The sequence below is a fragment of the Eurypyga helias genome, unplaced genomic scaffold (assembly GCF_000690775.1).
Source record: "Eurypyga helias isolate BGI_N326 unplaced genomic scaffold, ASM69077v1 scaffold18764, whole genome shotgun sequence".
Taxonomy (NCBI): domain Eukaryota; kingdom Metazoa; phylum Chordata; class Aves; order Eurypygiformes; family Eurypygidae; genus Eurypyga; species Eurypyga helias.
Genome location: NW_010247035.1, coordinates 9,542 through 29,384, shown reverse-complemented (window position 1 = coordinate 29,384; position 19,843 = coordinate 9,542). Strand labels below are relative to the sequence as shown.

Genomic DNA, 19,843 nt, shown 5'->3' with positions numbered 1-19,843 from the left:
AGTAAGGGTGCCCCACTAGACTTGTTGAACAGAGAAGGACTTGTGGGTGATGAGAAGGTTGGAAGCCATCTCACGCCATGAAATGTGACCATGAAATGATAGAATTTTCAGTTCTTGGTGAAATTAGGAGGGTGGTTAGTAGAATCACAACCTTAGATTTTAGTGAGCAGACTTTAGCCTGTTTAGGAAACTGGTTAACTGTGTCCCTTGGGAGGCAGTCCTGAAGGGTAAAGGAGCCCAGGAAGGCCAGACACTTTTCATGAAGGAAATCCTTAAGATGCAGGAGCAGGCTGTCCCTATGTGTGAGGAAGGCCAGCCTGGCTGAACAGAGAGATTTGGCTGGAACTCAGGAAGAAAAGCAGAGTTTATGCCCTTTGGAAGAAGCAGTAGGCAACTTAGGAAGAATACAAGTATGTTGTGAGGCTATGCAGGAAGAAGATTAAAAAGGCCAAAGCCAAATAGAACTTGATTGGGTTACTATTGTAAAAGACAATGTTTCTATAAATGCATTAACAACATAAGGAGGGCTAAGGAGAATCTCCATCCTTTACCAGAAGCAGGGGGAAAACATAGTAACAGAGGACAAAGTAAAGGCTGAGGTACCTAATGTCTTCTTTGCCTCAGTCTTTACTAATAAGACTAATTGTGCTCTGGGTACCCAGCCCCCCGAGATGGAAGAAACGCATGGTGCACAGAATGAATCCCACATAATCCAAGAAGATACTGTTAGCAACCTGCTACACCACTGAGACACAGAAAAGTCTATGGGGATGGACAGGATCCACCCAAGGGTACTGAGGGATCTAGCAGAAGCGGTCACCAAGCCACTTCCCATCATTTACCAGCAGTCCTGGCTGACCAGGGAGGTCCCGGTGGAATGCAGGTCAGCAAATGCAATGCCCAAGCACCAGGAGGAGGATCCAGGGAACTACAGGCCTGTCAATCTGACCTCGGTGCCAGGGAAGGTTATGGAGCAGATCAGCTTGAGTGCCATCACATGGTGTGTACAGAACAACCAGGCAATCAGGCCCAGTCAGCATGGATTTATGAAAGGCAGGTCCTGCTTGACTAACCTCATCTCCTCCTCCCACACGGTGACCTGCCTAGTGGATAAGGGCAAGGATGTGGATGTTGTCTACCTGGACTTTAGTAAAGAGTTTGACACTGCTTCCCACAGCATTCTGCTGGAGAAACTGGCAGCTCAGTTGGGTTAAAATAAAAACAAAAAATGTTTCCTGTAGTTGTAGTAACACCCAGCATTACAGCAGTGGAAACAAAGGAGGAAGAACTGATTTTAATTCACCTCAAAAGCATACCGAGTTTGATCAAGGTTCAGCACGGTAACAGTGCATTCTCAGTCAGGTTCCTACAGACTCATTGGTTTTGACAAACAGGGGTAGAATACAAGCTTAAGGGTCAAAAAAAAAAAAAGAAGTAACAATGCATGTCACAGACTAAACCAAATTATATCAGTTATCTGGAGTTCCACAGACATCCAGTAACTTTTTAAAACAAGGTACTTGACCATTTAAACTTGTTAGTAAAATGCTTCTTAGTGAACATTTATTAGCATCTAACAAAATCAAGAAAACATTTTTAAAACTAAGTATGTCTGTAAAGAAACTTCTAGTTATCAATTTAAAAGAAACTGGAGACAGGCAGCTTGCATCTGGATCCTGCAAATCCAGGGTACTAGTACTAGTGTTGTAAACTAGGCTTGCACACATTTGCTACTTTCCTTATCTAATCTTGGTGCATTCCCTGGTTATTATCTAATCTTGGTGCATTCCCTGGTTATCACTTCCACTCATCTCACTTAGATCAACTTTTAAAGCTATATAATATTTAAATTGTGGAGTTATTTCCCACTGTTACATCATATTCCCACTTGGATAAAGATTTGTATGAAAAATTTGTGTTGTTATTTTCCTCAATGACAGTTTTACATGTTAGGTGCCTGGCAACTATTAACAGGAAGAGATATAATTACAGACATTTAACAAAACTTATCAGTACATACATAATTTAATAAAAGAGTTATTCCACTGAAATTAGAGTAAAAAGCAGTCTTAGTTATACAAATACATACTGATTTTGCTGTACTGCTAACTAAAAAATGTCTACTTATTTATTATTACATAAGTTTTCAAGAAAACAAGGGCATCTGAAACGACGGTTTAATTTACACTTACACCTTAGAAAAACCATTTTTCTATTAGGAAGCTGTGGTGGGTTGACACTGGCTGGAAGCCAGGCACCCACCAAGCCGCTCTGCCACTCCCCTCTTCATCAGAACACTGTGGGGCAGAAAATAAGATAGAAGAAACAACTACGTGGGTCAAGAAAAAAAGGGAGTTTGATAAGGCAAAAATCAGAGGCCACATGCGGAAGCAAAGGAACACAAAGATTTATTCTCTACTTCCCATCAGCAGGCGATGTCCAGCCACTTCCTGGAAATCATAATGTCTGCTCCAGCAGACAAATATAAATAACAAATGCCCCCCCTTCCTACCAGTTTTTATTGCTGAGTTGATGCCATACGGTACGGAATACCCCTTTGGTGAGTTTGGGTCAGCTGTCCTGGCTGTGTCCCCTCCCAAGATATCATCCGCCCCAAGGTGGGGGCAATGTTGGAGAGACACTGCTCAGCAGTAGCCAAAATACTGGTGTGTTATCAGCACCTTTCTAGCTACTAGTACACAGCACAGCACCCTGAGGGCTGCTATGGGGAAAATTAACTCCATTTCAGCCAGACCCAATATAGAAGCTCATACATCAGGATCCAGCACAAGAATTTCTTCTCTCATAGGCTTTAGAAAATCCCACAACACAAGTTTTGACTCATTCATAGCTCACTGGAACCGTCAGTTGCTCCACTATGATACAGCTGGGCTACTTAAAGTATAGTCTTAAAGCATTAGAATATACTGATAATGCTCGTAACAGAAACATGTCTACAAGGTCAAAAAGCCAACATAGTCCCTACCCCCAAGAAAAGCTTATGTGATTCGATGCTTTAAAAAACAGAGTTCAAGAGCAAAATTAATTAGGAAGCACAACAAAGCTGTTGAAAACCTGCAATCATGGTTTTCCCATATTTTACAAGTTTCCTTTTTGTACAAGAAAAAGTGTCTTTGCCCCTTCACTCTAAAAAAATACTCAGTTTGCTTGAGCAAATTATAGAATGCCTCACCATAGGTACGGCAGTGAGCAGTATGTTCAAGCACCAGTGAAACAGTTAATACTTGGAAAGATGCACAGACTGGGGGATGAACAACAAACAGTTGTTTCTACAGTAACAGCCACCAGTTATTTACATATTGAGCTAATCTGTTGTCATTCTCAATCAGCTTAGTGACAAGCTAAGCGATCATCAGCTCTATGAAAAGCCCATTCTTAATATTTTGAAAAAGCAATGAAATTGTAGCTGAAGAGGTCAGAGCAATCCAGATAGAAAGAATAAAAAGGGTCCGTAAGATTCTTCAAATATATGTAAGCCTGTATTTGGTATTTTGGAAGCCAAATAGGAAAGAACAAAGCAGACAAAAATGCAGACCTGAAAACAAAGATTGAAGGGATACAGGAAAAGATGAAAGGAGTTCCAAAGAAATGTTGTATGGGATTGACTTCTCCCCCTAAGTTTCATACAGGTAAAGAAAGGTGGTGAACAGCGTTGTTAGTGAACTAAAACACTGAAAACACACATACGTATCTCAATTATATACTGAATTACTGCACAGGTGAATAATTAATCTACTGCTGTGAGGTTCAAAGATAAACTTGTTACAATTTACTGAATTACCAAAAATGACCTTCCTATTGTCAAAATTTCATGTTTCACTGTAATTCAGGACTACAGCTGCGCTTTGAGTAGATACACATGCAGAGAAGTTAACTGGTTCCGTTAGACTACTGAAACCAAAGCTGTGACTGCTGTACATCTAAATATTTACAATCAAATGAAAATGATGAACTATCTTAATAGTTTAATAAGTGACAAGTGAGAATTAAGCAATTCATTAATTTGATATCAGCATTTTAAATCAATGAAAAATGGCAGATTTTTACCCTTTTGAGTTCCACACTGCAAATTTCACACCAAATTTTAAATTTACCTCACCACTGGGATCTTGCATTGCTTCTTTTCCAGAAGTCTGATTAGGTGGCAATTCATTGAGCTCCACATGAAAGAGAAAGAAAATAAAGCCATACAGTGCTGGTCCCAAGCCATTGCACAGACCTCTTATCCCAGTTATTATTCCTTGGACAACACCTAATGAAGGAAACAAAACAAAAAAAAAAAAAAAAAAAAAAGAGAGGAATTTTTTTTTTTTTAAATCAAGAACAGAACAGTCGGTGCCCAGAGCACTTAGTGCACTCTAGTGCCTGTTCTGAAAGAGCAAAACTCAATTATTTTTACATATTAAAATCTTGAGATATGCTTTGAAGACAACTTTGTTGGATTAAAATAATTCTCTGCATGACCACAGTTCAGTCAATGTGCTTGCATGGTGCTGAAAGCAATGTCAGTTTTGAACGTGAGTGACTGAATCTATGTGCAAGTTTAATTTTCAGTCTTACAATTTCTTCCACCCTCACCCAAAGGCTGCCAGGAAGAAAAGAGGGGTTAAGTGTGGCACCTGCTCCACTTACTTTCAAGTGAAATTTAAGAGTAATGTCTCTATGTGTTCAGGGTTGTTATTGGCAAAATATGCACAAATTGTAACAGATTCCTTCCTTTCACCTGTGTAAATCCAAGCTTTATTTAAGTACCAAGCAACTTATTTAAGGCAGTATATTCAGCAGTAGTGGTAAATTCACAATACTAGATTGTTTGCAGTTTTACATTAGATTACTTTAAAAGCTTCATTAGTCAAAGTTCTATGGGTGCATTTCTGTTTCAACTTCATCCAGCAATTGTGACAACAGTGTTAGAAGTGTTTTGACTATCTTCCACATTAAGATACTACAGAACACTGTTTTCTACAATTTTAATAGTTCGAGTATCTCTTCCCTTCTAAGGAAGTAAATGGTAGGAAAGAAAACATGTCCAGAAAAGTTGTCCAAGTTTTTTCATCATATGCTGACATGTAAGCTTAAGATCTTAAAATCTTCATGCCACTAGATGGCAAAACTTCACTCTATAAATTATTGTTTGTCTGAGCTATTAACAGTAGTTTCCCCCTATGTAAAATGAAAGATCAGTGAATTCTGTCAATTCAACTAAAGCATTCATCTCATGGCACAAATAGAAAATAAGTCTTCTAAAACTCTTTTAAATGTCTCTGAAAAACAAAAATGGGGGACAGGGGAATGACAAAAAAGCTACACAAAATACGTACTTTTGCACCTTTCACACTCAAAAGAAGTCCTAGACCAGCACCTCTTTTGTACCTCCCATATTAACTGCACTTATTGTAACTTCAAGCTGTGCAATGTTAAAGCAAGACTAATACTTACAATTTATACATACAGGCTATTTTTTTTTTTAAAGGGAACACTAAATTCAGTTATTATACACCAGTGTTGCACTTTGTGATGACTACTTTCCTCACTTCCTTTTAAAGAAAGAGTTGTTTCTGATTGTTCATTCCCCTTCACATCAAAATCCATACATTTCTGTCTTGTCGGATCAACTATTTACTTAAGTTTCCTTTTCTATTGCAGCAAATAGGGCAAACTTTTCCACACAAAACAGTGCTTCTTGTACAGGCTTATTTTAATCTGGCAAAATGTGGTATTAAAAAGATACAATTGTTACATTAATCCTCACTGTCTACTTAGAGAATATTACTTTTAATAAAAAAAGAGCAAGGAAAACACATCAAAGTTACCACATCTGGTTTTATTGCTTCTGTAGTACTTTTACAGGAAGCTAGAAGAGAAGTAGCTGGTGAGCTGGTTTTAGCTGGGACAGAGAAAATTTTCTTCACAGTAGCTAATACTAGGCTGTGCTTTGCATTTGTGCTATTTGGTTGCTTACTGGGGCTAAACCACGACAGCTGGTCAGTCAGAAACTATGTATTTTGCCACGCAAATCTGATAAATTTGTGTACCTCCTTCCTCCCTCCCTAGATTGGCTGACTTCCACAGCTAACTCATTATTCACCAGCGTATTTGGAAAGCACACCACCTAGATAAGTATTGCTAGACAGAAGTGACATCCCAGAAATGGTCTGATGCTGAAACAGATATTCACTCAGTACTCACCTTGTTGATCCGACTCTGCATTTCGTGAAACCAGAGCACTGATTGCCGGGAATGTGATGCTTGACATTGCTGCTATAGCTCCTGCCGCCCACATCATCCTGTGTTAAATGCATAATTTGAATTAAAAATGAGACTGCCCATATAATTACACCCCACCCCACAAGGGTACAGTCATTTCAAGGTAGAATGCCCTTTCGAAAGTAGTTTTACTAAAATACCCTAAGCCTAGAAATTATCTGGACAGGATCTTCTTCCTGTTCCCCTCCCACAGATTACCCTCACCTTGTCTGAACAGACGCACATTAGATTCTGCACTACCTCTTAGAGCAGAGGAAAAGAAGGGAGTGGGACTGAAGCAATGCATCCCCTTTCCCTCTCCGAAGGCTGTACAGAGGAACAATTTTACAGGGTGGGAACTAACTCCCTAGGAAGTGCTCTGATAAAGAACAAGCATTCATTGCTGTCAGTAGGACAAACTGTAAAGAAAAAGCTGCTCCAGCTTATACTTTTAGTTCACTTAGAGACTGTTTTTCCTCCAACAAAAGAAGCTCTAGATAGTTTCCAAGGTCAAATATAGTAAGAAAATGACGTTAGGAAAAAAAAAAGTAGAGGTCCACAAACTGATTAGAAAGGATCTAGTGGTATTACAGGAGAGAATATACTACTTAATAGCTTTTGAGTTTAAGAAAAAGTTTCAACCACATTTGTAGACACAAAACTCAAGAGGACCAAAATGGTGCAAAGCCCCTTTTTTTAAACAGAGTAGTTAGTCTACAACTTACCCTATATACCTGGAAAATTCTATCATTCCTACATGTGCAAAATACAGACTAAAGTCTGGTAGTGTAACACAAGTAAGAATGCTTAATTCACAGAACATGTAAATACTCCTGTCAACAGGACTAAATGGTAGAATTTCTTGGAAAAACAATTTAAGTTCCTGAACAGGTATGTATCTATGAAAACACATACTTACCAAGACTGAGATCCAAAACCGTACCAAGCCAGCTGAAGGATCTGAAATCCAAGGCCAAGGAGAACTGTATTTTTGTTCCCTATGGACCTCATCAAGATACTGAGAAACACAGTCTGCAAGAGAAATTGGTTCATCCAAAAGTTATTTTAAAAAGAAAGATTGCTGATTTCTCCTTCTACACAAAGTAATTCAGAAGGCCTTTCTGAGGAACTTCACACTATTCGTGCTCTTACTTCCCTTGTGTTAAGTCCAAAATGCAGACTATTCATATCAACATTTGATGTACACACATTCTGAACTACTGAAGAGTTGCTACTTCAGGATGTCGAGAGGCATACGTACTGCCTTCTCTATGGGCACTGTAACTCAGTGTCTGTTTCTACTGTAAACTGGCTTTAGTTTCCACTTCCACGATTCTGTTTCATTACAGATTAGAGAGTTCCACAATAAATGCTGCCATCAAGTTAAGATACTACAGGCTGGATATGGGTTGAATTTACTAGTATCTACAAATATTAGAGAAAATAAAAGTCCGTTAGATTCACTTTAGGTCAAGTGAATTACTATCCAAACACACAATTAAAGACAACAAGTAAATCCTGTTGCTTTTCCAACTTCACCACATCCAGTGAAATTTGGCCAAGACCAATTCCTAGGTACCTTTAACTACATTTTCTGCTGAATCTTTACACCACTCATATGTCCTTTTTATTTGCACACAAAAATAAATCCTGAAGGAAGACCACTGTTTTTCACGTGTTAGAAGTGTTACTGCTGAGGGGGAAGGAGGTCCCAGTGCAGATACAACAGCACTACAGTTGTGGCAATAAGCAGAGTGCTCCTAGTAAGGCAAAATCCGTATTAAAAACTTCATTCAGTTAACAGTGCACATTTTTCTTTAATATGAGAAACTCGGCAATGCATCAGTAAAAAGCCAGAGAAAAGGAACGGGAAGGATTGCAGAGCAGAGCACACTTCCTCTCTCATGCACATCTTACGCTAATTTTCCTGTTCCTCATTCTTAGACAAAACTAGTCTGAAAGCCAAATAGCAAAAATTCAGTAATACTGTCTACAAGTGAACAGTTCTTTATGGAGATATCCAATCTGCCAACACAACGCAATATTTATGAAGCAAAGCTTATTTCAAAAAGATGCATTCTTCAAAGAGTGCAAAAAAGAATGCAGAGTTTCCTCATTTTAACACTGAAAATTCTTATACAGAAGGGCAGCCATTTCAGAGATTTTTAGCAAAAATATTGATCTGAATAACGTATCACTGGCAAATCACAGAATGGTTTGGGTTGGAAGGGACCCTAAAGACCATCTAGTTCCAACCCCCCTGCCATGGGCAGGGATACCTTCCACTAGACCAGGTTGCTCAAAGACTCATCCAGCCTGGCCTTGGACACTTCCAGGGATGGGGCACCCACAGCTTCTCTGGGCAACCTCAAGGGCACTCAAATACGAGTGGACATAAAAGCATGAGAACAAAGCACAGAGCAGATTTAATTAATTAAAATTGTTTAAATTCTAAAAGGCAAAAAGAACCTGACGAAAAAACAGCTCACTGTTGCCAATTAAGAGGTATGAAAGCAATATACAAAGGCCTCACAGTTCGTCAGCCTCCGTGCTGAGCCTAAGTAACCCTGGACAGACAATGTCAATAACTGCATTGTTTGTACACGAGTTTGATAGCAGGAGACAACTGAATAGGTGCAAGTAGAATGACTTTTGCTTAAAACAGCACGTTTCTCTTTCAGAAAGCCTTGAATTAATAACCAATTTCCTACATCATTTTAATCATTTAAAGCCAGAGTTCCAGCAAATTTCCTGATCTAAGCTTAGCAAATTTTAGTTTCATTTTCTGATGCAGAGGTCCAGCATTTCCAAGGAAAGCAGATTTAAAGAAAGATATTTACACAGACTATATATGAATATAGCCTTTAGTGAATATGCTGGCATTTTAGAGCATGTAAGAAGTTTATAGACAGGCTTAATAGTCAGAAGAGTGTGCCTTGGCATTCAGTTTGTACTGTTTAATAAAACACTAAAAAGAATAAAGCTTACCTGAGCTATTATAGACAGAATGCCTACCACAGCTATAAATGCTGCAATGCTAGCAGATCCAAAACCTATAATCTGAAGAGAAGCAGAAGATGCATAAAACAAATGCCAAACACAATACAGGACAATCACTAGCAGAAGGATATCCTCTTCAAAGAAAACACTGATCCTTGCCTATAATCTAAATTCATACAGGAAGTATCCACATTTGAGAATAATCTTTAGCTCAACTGCTTGCCAAGTAAAAAAAAACTTAAAAAAAGGAGACGGAGGAAGTCATGTATCTGGAAATTGAAGCTCTCTATCCCCTCCCACAGACCATAGCTCTTCAACAGGCAAGAGACATACAAACTGCTACATTGAATGGGAACAAAGGTCTGTTTAACTTTATCAACATATGATTAAACTTTATGCATTGGGAGTCAAGTGATAATCAGTTCTTGGCTTAGCCAAGTAGCCTGCATACAATTTTAAAGCTGTATTTTTGCCCGAAAGCAGTTCTCGGAGCAAAGTCTTCAGCAAGAAACTTGTCTTAGGGAATACTTATTTAAACATCCTCAGTAAGATGTGAAGACACCAGCATTTACCTGTCGCAAGTACAGAAAAAAGCTAGAATACTGGCCAGCCTCAGGCAGATAGGAGAGAAACACTGTAATGCAGATTGGGAGAACCGTAGAATCTTTCCTAACCTTCTTCAGAGACTGTAAAACAGAGAAACAAAACAAGAATTGGAATCTTTACACAAAGTCTAATGAAAGCATAAAGAAAGCAGATTCACTTCTTAAAAATCCATTTTTACCCATGCATACAAGTCAAAAAAATAGAATCAGACATTGAAACAATTAGGCTGAAAATTAAGCTAGAAACAACCCCATTTCATAACCTATTCATCCACAACGTTTCCATTTGATTTTTGAAGCTACTGTCAATACCAAATTTATGCAAGTATTCACTGAAAACAGCACTAAAACTAGCGGATAAGTGTGAATAAGTGAACAACTTACTAGAAAGATTGCATGATAGACTTTAGCCCTTCCTATATAAGGCTGTAGAAAAAAAAAACAGGCTTTATAGGTCCATCCTATATTAAAGAAAACAATCATATATAACCTAAACTGGAATTCAAGAGTGGGGAAAGGTGTTGCCACCCAAAAGTACAAAGCATAAACTGAATATGGAAAAGTCTTACAATATCCAGTTCTGGGGTCTACAGCAGAGCAAAAATTCAGCCTTCCTCATACAATGAAACAGAGCAAGTTAGAAAAGTAAAGCGTTTTCCCTTTGTATTTCACACCATTGTTTCCAGTTCAGGAATCATTTAATCCACCAAGTTTTGTTTTGTTTTTTTTTTTTAATGTAGCTAGATCTTTTGTACAAGATCAGAGAACAGAGGTTATGGCACACTGAATAGTCAAGCTACTAACAAGTTTAAAGATTTCTCAACATTACAAAATGTAATTTATTAAGATGATTATTAATTATCAGCCATCAATCATTTATTACTTATTGAAGTGCATCTTACTGCAAAAGGATCTGCTTGTTCCCACGATATAGAAGCTCCCCATGAGGAAGGTCTCATTTTTTCTGGCAGAGATTCTGGTACAGCTAGCAGGATGAAACAGATGTCCACAACAGCCACCAGCGTGGCCACCAGTGCAACAAGATTATCTCCGTAGCTGGCAGACAGGTACGCTCCAATGGCAGGACTAGTAACCAAACTTGCAGCAAAAGTGGCAGATACCTATGCAAAAGATCAGTTTAGAAACTTGTCGAAATGATTATTCTGCCACTGCAGAAAAATGAAGTAACTTACTCAACACCACCATCCCTCCCCAGAAGTAGTTTTAAGAAAACACCACCAAAAATTTAAGGAGGGTGAGGGTGGTGTGAGATCACTTAAGACAGTAAATACGGGTCCAAATACTGTTGTAAATGTGGGTCCAAATAAAATTTCTGCCAACCTTCTCCACAGCCCACCATACAAGACAGGATTTGCAGTTCAGAAAGTGAGTTTGACTCAAAGGAAAATGGCTCTTATAGAGTAAAACAAATTCTGTTCTCCTATTACGAATTTGAAGAGATTTCACTGAAAAAGTTGCCAGCACATTAAATGCCTGCCTAAGTGAACCTGAACCTCAGCACTCTAGGTAATATGTAAAGTAATACAAAATGCCTCTGCTAACAGCTTGTGTTTTAAATACATAGCTACCACCGAACAGCACTGCAAACTAGGAGATCTTTGACTACGTCAGCAACTTCAGCAACAACTGTATTGCTTCGTAGTATGTTGTAGTGACATGCAGCTACTACCAGATCACTTACTATATTCACATACAGCAGAACATGATGAAAAAAACAAAAATCAAGAGCTGTAGTTAAATTTCACTATAAAAATCATCAGAAAAGTTTAGGAAAAAACTAGATTTTGTTGGTTTTGTTTTGGTTTTTTGTTGGGCTTTTTTTTAGGTTGGGTTGTTTTGGGGTTTTTTTTTTAATTACTACCCTTTTCAAGTCCCCAAAATAAAAACACTCTACATAACTATTCTACAGAATAAGTAAAAACACACATTAGAAATTTAAGTTTGTAACAAGACAGGAAAAAATCCAAAGGAAAAGGTATCATCTCATCAAAACAACGGCACTTTTGTATATCATTTTACAGAATTTGTATGTCAATTTACAAATCATGCTGTTTTGCTTAAAAAGCCCTTGGAAGGCATGCAAATATATGCTCCAAATATACTTATGGCCCTCTGTATGCAGGAAGAATAAAGTGGGAATTCCAGAACTTTTAAACCGGTTTTGTACTCTCTGCTACAACAATACACACAAGTGGCTCTAGAGTCCTTTATTTTCTTAACTGTTAAATCAACATCTGAGGGATCATAGGTCCCCAAGGTATAAAAGAGAACAAATGGAAACTGTTAACAGCTAGCGTACAGTAATCAGCCAAGAATCAAGTCATCAACATCTGTACAGCAAAAACAGATGCAGAGAGGATGAAGGGATAAATGATGAATTCAAAGGCTAAGGGCACCAGTGGGCCTCGGAGGCCTAAATCGATACAGATACTCGGGAAAGCCAACTAAGCAGGAACTATTTTCCTCTTCTCTTGCTGATTAAGAAAGGTTGTAACTAAGTTACTAGAAATACTGCATTATGCATTTTTTCCCTTCCTGCCTGTTTTGACTATAAAAAAAGTCATTCTATATTAAGAAGATAGCACAAACTAAAAGTGCTATCTACAGGTGGTGGAAAGATATTGCTAGAGAAAGTATTAATTACTTTGCATTGCCTTTGACAACATTTTTTGTTCTTGCCTGTGAAACTTATGTTTGATACACACGCACTCCATGCAGGTCAAGTTGTCAAATTCAGTTCCTTACAAGCACAGAGAAGTCCATGCAGCAGTAAAAAGCCTACATTAGATTTCCCAAACTCTAACACTGTGCCTTGATGCATGGTTCATCCTTTTCTCTATCAACTTCATTACATTAATCAGGAAACAATCTGTGCATCAAACACAAGTTCAATCGAAGGTCATAATATGACCTTTTTTTCCCAAGTTTAGCATGTCTTACCAGTCCATAGGCTGTAATTCTTTCATGTTCTTGTGTTACATCAGCTACATAGGCAAATATTACAGAAAAGGTAACAGAAAAGATTCCAGATACCGAAATCATAGCGAAGTACCACCTAATAATTTAAAAGCAACAAATTAGAAAGTTTAAGCTAAAACATCTTGCTTTTCTCTCAGTAATCAAGCAAGTGTGTTTTTAATCTATGAGGTGTTCCTCAATACAGTTTTACTGGAGAAGGATGATTGTGCAATCTCATTTAAATATTGGAAAAAAGCATTTTAATTTTTTATAGTCTACTGTTTACATTACATAAGCCTAAGAATTTGGTCTCTTCAGGACATGGTACCTACACATTTTAACACTCTCAAAGGTGAAGCAAATTTAAGTAAAGAAAAAGCAATTATCTTAGAACTCAGCTTCTCAGCCAGTTAAGGAATAAGCTATCCTATATAATGCTTTGGAAGCTGAACTCTGAATGCACTGGGTGTACACACATTTCTTGCGTAATCCTCCTAAGTCTCTCAACGAATGTAAAAGAAACTGAAACCAAGTCAATACCACTCTGTTCAGACTTCAAAGCTGCCTAATCAAAGAGTTCAAGGATCCTGTTTGCAGCAATTATACTTTTCTGTGCTCAATAAATTCTAACCTTCATTTAGCTTTAAAAGCATGTTTATTACAGCACTGTCAGTCTTCAGGGAAAAAAAAAATGAAGAGCTGATCTTAAAATGGGGTTAGACAGGACTATCAAACCATTTAAATTACTGTTGTACTTGTGTGAATACAGTAACTAAATCACATTCCGTAATTTCTACTTTTAAGATACACAGTTTTAACACCTCTTAACAGAAAAGTTCCAGAATAATGCAATCACGTGATGAAAGGAAAGTGGCTTTCCTCTTATTGTCCCTCTCCCACTTCCCCAAATTAATCCTCTGACTGAATTTCTGCTCTGCTGACAAATTCGATACTGCAGTCTGTACCACTTACCATGGACTTATTATCATTAATGGAATTGGGACACAGGTGAAGAAAACTGTAAGAAGAAGAAAAGATTTCCTTCCCCATGCATCTGATAAAGCACCTATTAGCGGAGCACTGAGAAAGGACAAAAAACCCTGTGACAAAAGAAACACAATTAATATGTCTGTATTTACATTTCCAAGTTTCACTTCAACGACAGTATAATAAAGGACTAAAATCGCAATTTGATTGGAAATTAAACAAAAAAGTCATAGATAACTGAAATTGTACAGAATTTCTTCTACAGTCTACTTTTCTGTGATTCTCATGTTTTAGCTTCTAACCTATTAAACCTAAATGCATTAAAAAAAAAGCATGAATTTTTTCAAGATCAATTTGATTTAATACAGAAGTACCACAGACTGCAAAAGCTTCTTAAATATGTCCAACATCTACAGTCTGGTTTCACAAAGGACATTATCTTAGCCTCTGTCATAAGACTTAGTGCTAGACTCCCAAACCCAAATTCCTCTCTGTCTTAAGGGAGAGGTTTGGGTAGCCTAACTGTTCTCTGAACAAATTAAACAGAACACTTATTGCTTTATACTACATATTTATCATGTAAGGGACATTGAAATAACTGTGAGGACCACTTGAGCAAGCTTGACACCTTGAGACAGTGGAAGATGGTAATGATACTCCAGTGGCAAAAGTCAGACTTAGAGGTTCCTGTTCTCATGGAAAAAAACGTTTAAGGATCAAGTATTCGATGTTTCAGCATTTCATGAAGTCCTAGAATCTAGGCCTCAAATCTGTTCTGTATTACAACAGGAGAATTAAAATAAGCAAACCCTTTCACAAGTTTGCCAACTGCAAAACCTCCAGAACAGATGAATCTTCCTCCCAGTTAGTTTTGCATTCGCTTACCAATCCAACTCAGTCATAAATCCAAACATCATTAAATACACGGTTCTATAAGCACCTTAATACACCGGATATCTACTCCAGCTAACATCAGCTAATCTCTGGTATTCAAATACAGTCACCTTCAAGTTTAGCGTATGCGTGCAGACTACTGTGCTAAATCACTATTCTGCCCAAACCCAATAAACAACTCTGATTCCAGCAGTTTCAGAAAGTAAAGTCTGAGCTCCTTCTTGTCTATGCTTCCGTCCATTACACCTGTCAAAGTATACATACATGTAGACCACATATCTTTCTACAGTTATGCTCTGCAGGAAATGTATGGGGAACTCTCCATCACCTGTAAGTGACACTCCTAGTTACACTGCACTGTGAGTGAACAGGGTTGAAAGAAAACACCAAGAGCAACGTGAACTTGATTTTTGCTAGAGAACAATTCAAAGTTAACTTCCTCTTTCATTCTGGGAAATCCCAACATCCCTGGCGTGTGGTGTTCTGCCAGTCGACCACACAACAGATCAAGACTGCAAGTCCATCTTAAAGGCGTCATATTCTTACAGCTAAAAACGACGCTTTAGATTTGTTGTAGAATACAAGGCTAAGTTTCTGGGTGCTACAAATTACTTGTTTTGAAGCCTCTCAGTAAGACAGTCAGAAAAGAAGTGACTTTCAAGTTTTAGTTATGCTAGAGCCATTTTGCAAGGTTTCTTTGTGGCAAGAATCCACCATGACCACTGTGTAAACGCAGTGGCATAAGTAAGCTATAAGCTGCCCTGAATACCCTGACTATGACAGAATGATCAAAACTGATTAAAAAGATAAAAGACCAGGAGGAAAAAAAAAAAACCAAACCACAACCCTGCTGAAAATTAGCTTTTATACCACATCTTGGACAAAATCACAGTGCTTAAGTGCTTCATTTTTTCTCTCAACGGTATCACCATGGCTGCGCATTAACCTACTTTTTATATAAATCATTTAAAATTAGGAAGCAGACATTAAAAACCTAGCTCCATTCTCAGAAGGTCCTTATCAAGATTATAATAGTTACAACTGGTACCTATTCAAATGAGAGGAATTTAAACTTCTGAGAAATATTACACTTTTTCAAGACAGCAGTAAATCTTGATCTGAGCCCAAGAACAACAGTTTAAGAATTAACTACATTTTCGGTGTTTTGGATGTTCTTAGGGAGAATGCAGGGCAGGCAGATTACAATACAGGAACACACAGAATACCTGTGCCAGAGGTTTTTTAAAACTCTTACCTTAACACCTTGAATAAGACCATTCATTAAAAATGTATGATGTGAAAATGTTTCATGTAAGACCTGATGGGGAAAAAAAGAATTATTTGAATCAGGAGAGACAGAAGAAAGTCGAACCAAGTTCAAATGTGATCTGTAAAACAGGATAGCTCTATCAGGACTTGTTAAAAAGAAAGAAGTATCTTGTCTGAAAATTATACTTTTATTTGTCTTCACAAGAAGACATTGACAAGGTTTAATACTGATTTATTGGCACTGCGGAGAGAGTTTGGCTTGGGATACTTTGCTCAGAATGGAGACCAATGTAAGCAAAAAGCATCTCCATGTGGTACGCATCACAGTATTTCTGAGGTAGATAATCCCTTCAAAACATTGACTCAATCACTGTTACTACATAGAAGTGAATATGTGATTCAGCTAACTTACTCAAGTGTTATATTCACCATTGCCCAAAAAGGCACTGTGCAAACTGCTTCTGAACAACCTGCAGATATTCAACAGTCACAGAGTTAAAGACCTCTGATGAATAAACAGATGCTTATGAACACTAGCAACAGTTCTGAGTGTTTCATGTATCCTTTAAGTACAGCTATGAATTAATTTAAGGTGCTTTACCAACAGCCTTAATTCAAGGGCAAGCATGCTAATCTATACTAAACAGATTTACCATAAATATGCAAGAGAGTTAAAAGGCCTCACAGGTGCTACTGTGCTGATTTAAAAAAATATTGCAGTGATCAAAGCATGTATGCATACACACTTCAAATTCATTATGCTGTTTTTATCTATAAATAAGTGCCAACAACTACAAAAATTATGTGCATATTGAGAAAGCCACTAACCTGAAGAAACACAATACTTTAGTGTCAATGAAAAACATCAGCCTCATTTTTCCAAGGACTACAGATTCTCAAATCACAGGTTTAATAAGGGTCGTTGTTCTCATGTTAACTACCAGTCAGATAATTCTGCTTATTTACACACCTTTTTCCTTCTGGTCTCAGGTTCTGTGTACATATTTAAAACAATTTTGCAGCTGTTTGACCACGGATCTTACAATAGGAATGGAGGGGGTGGGGGGGGAAAAGTCAGGTTTGAAATTCAAGATCTAGAAAGCAGATGTATTTCAGGGGGGGAGAAGTAAGGAGGAAGATCACTGAAGTCAAACCTAACCATCTTTCTGTAACGTGTTTTCCAGTATTTTTCTTGAAAGGCAACCACTGCTGATAATGGTCCAAGCTTCTGAGATTAATTTTTGTTCCTTCAACAAGAGTAATGCAAATTGACAAACTGGTAGGGGGAACTGTCTTACTCATTTTCTACCAATAAATATTTACATATTCTCAAAAGATTCTATTGAAGACAGAACATGCCACTAAGTGACTAATATTGCTTATGATGATTTACGAATATTGGCTTACAAGTCCATAAATAAAGACTAATGAGCATAAGCTTTGGCCGATCTTGAGCCGAACAGCCACAAGTACATTACAAGACAGAAGGGAGCAAATACTTGAAATTATTTATATCAAACAGCAGCCTTGCAGTGTATGCAAAGCTGATTATAAAAAGATGAACACACACACACTGCCCCAAGAACACATAAGTCATTTACAACTGTGTAAGGGAAATTACACCATTATGTGTAACTCCGTGTTTTACACTTTAAATCCAATGCAACAGCCTCATAAGTATTCAAAGCCATGTAAGAGAGGAACACCACATTCCAAGTACAAGACATTAAAGACCGTAACTATATCGAATCCACATACTTCAGTCAAGTAACAATTTAGCCTTACATTAGAATCATCTCATAACACTCCCATTAGACACAGTGCAATGGTAAATACTAATTACAAGTATTTACATTTCAGCTGCACGTGACTAAAAGTACAAATTCATACAGAACTATTTCAAATGGAGTACACCATGGGAAAAAAATGTTGAAGAACACACCTAACAGTTTTATTAAAGTGGAGGTTTTTTTAAAGACTGCACAAGAATTACTGTTTGTACATTACCTATTTAAATGAGAAGTGTCAAGCTAGGGCAACTTGAAGCTGAGAATTTTTGGATGAAAAAAGGAAAGAAAAAGAAAAAAGAAACAAGAAACACCACCCACTAAGCTTCCCCATTTTTTGACACTGGCAAGACAGGATGAGCAGACATTATTATAGTGAGACATCTACTTCATGGAAATCTGTTAACTTCTTTATTATTAAGCTATATTAAAAAGATTGGTGATTGTCTTTAGGAAGGTCAGGCAAACACCTTTCAGAAGTTATATAGACCATTTTATTTGGAGTTTGGGGAAGGAAAATAATTAACTCTGATGTCTTTTCAATCCAAACCTTGTTCACCATGTATTCCAAGTACTCTCATACATTATCTGATGAAAAATGCGACTAATAGACACTTGATGACTTCTGTCAGTCAAGCCCCATTTCAATGAACAAGAACCATGTCTTCAGATGAAAGGATTTATATCCTACGACCTAACACTCAAATTATATATTCATCTGGAAAATAACTGCAGATTAAATACTTATAAAATATATTCCTTACACAAAAGCTTTTACATTTTACTTCAAGGTACATGCTGACAAAACAGCCAGCCCACAGCAGCATACTATGGGATGCATAGTTCATTCTGTTGTTATGACTGGAAGATTAATTGAACTATGAAGTCTTAGAAAAAGCTAGAGATATGTTCATTAATACGTTAAACTGGTATTACTCTAAAAGGCAAATTAAAAAGTTAGAGTAGTGCAGCATTTTGCTAATTTATTTTTCACAGTCCAGATCCCAGCTGTAGTATACTACTATTGCCTTGTCGAATGTTAGGACTCCTGGAATTCAGTTAATGAGGTAAGCAGGAAGCATAAAACAAATTAAAATGCCAATCCCTAGGAATTGGTGATTTAAATTTTGTCATTACTGCCAAAACCAGTGATACTTACTGTTAGCATTGGAGTTGTCAAGAGCCCCCAGGCAAAGAATTCCAGAAAGATGACCACCACCGCATGGTATACACTTGGCCGACCAATACCCTGTTGCTAAGAAAGAAAAACACATGGAGTAGATGTACACATCCAGTTCATTACATCTGCAAAGATATCTTACAAACATATTTCAAGCATGACCTACTATCAAGCCCTTGGGAACAACACTAAGCCAAACAAGGGTGGAGAAAAGTTGTTACAACGCAACTAAAAATCTTCAGGGAACTCATGATTTGTTCCCTCAAACTTCCGCTGACTGAGGAGAGCTATCTTCCCCACTCCTGCCATTGCCCTGCACTGTTCTCGCCTCCAGTGCACCTTTAGGCTTCCTCACCCTTGAGCACCTCACAACCCTTCCACAGCAGCATGACAAATGGCCTGACTATCCATGTTTCCTCCGAAAGTGACAAGACAGATCTGCTTCAGCAAGGTCACATCACCACTACCTCAAAACTATGACAACCTACATAACCTGAAGAGCACCAAGTTGTGTGGTTTTTTTTTTTTTTTAAGTTGAAACTGCCGTAGGTATGAGAAAAGAATGGGCAGCTTATGCCACCTGTACATACAGCTGCTTTCTGCTGACCACTGACCAACTGATTTCATGCTTGTAAGTGAGACCCAGAAGTTATTCTAATGGTCAACAAGTCATCCCAGGAAGCACTGGCAAACTACACATGTGCTCATGATGCTGTGATACTGCTGCCATTCAAGACCCAAGGACTGGATCCCAAGCAAGATATCTGGGATCTTTTTATTTAGACTAAGCTGGCAGTAATATTGGGTAAGGCAGCTTTAACCAGTACTGCCACTTTCTTTCATTTCTATGCACCCCTTGCCAAGGTAACTAATTT

The 19,843-nt window shown here is 37.8% G+C and overlaps 1 protein-coding gene across 1 annotated transcript; it reads right to left on the bottom strand.

Annotated features, from left to right (window-relative positions):
• Positions 1–4,115: 4,115 nt before the first annotated feature.
• On the bottom strand, positions 4,116–19,037 carry LOC104508863 (hippocampus abundant transcript-like protein 1; the record flags this gene model as incomplete). Its single annotated transcript, XM_010150619.1, has 10 exons — positions 18,948–19,037; positions 15,988–16,050; positions 13,824–13,951; positions 12,834–12,948; positions 10,775–10,993; positions 9,840–9,953; positions 9,256–9,327; positions 7,187–7,299; positions 6,211–6,308; positions 4,116–4,273 (listed from the first exon to the last, which is right to left on the bottom strand). Coding segments are annotated over exons 1-10 (1,089 nt in total), but the record flags the coding sequence as incomplete, so codon positions are not given.
• Between the last annotated feature and the right edge of the window lie 806 nt (positions 19,038–19,843).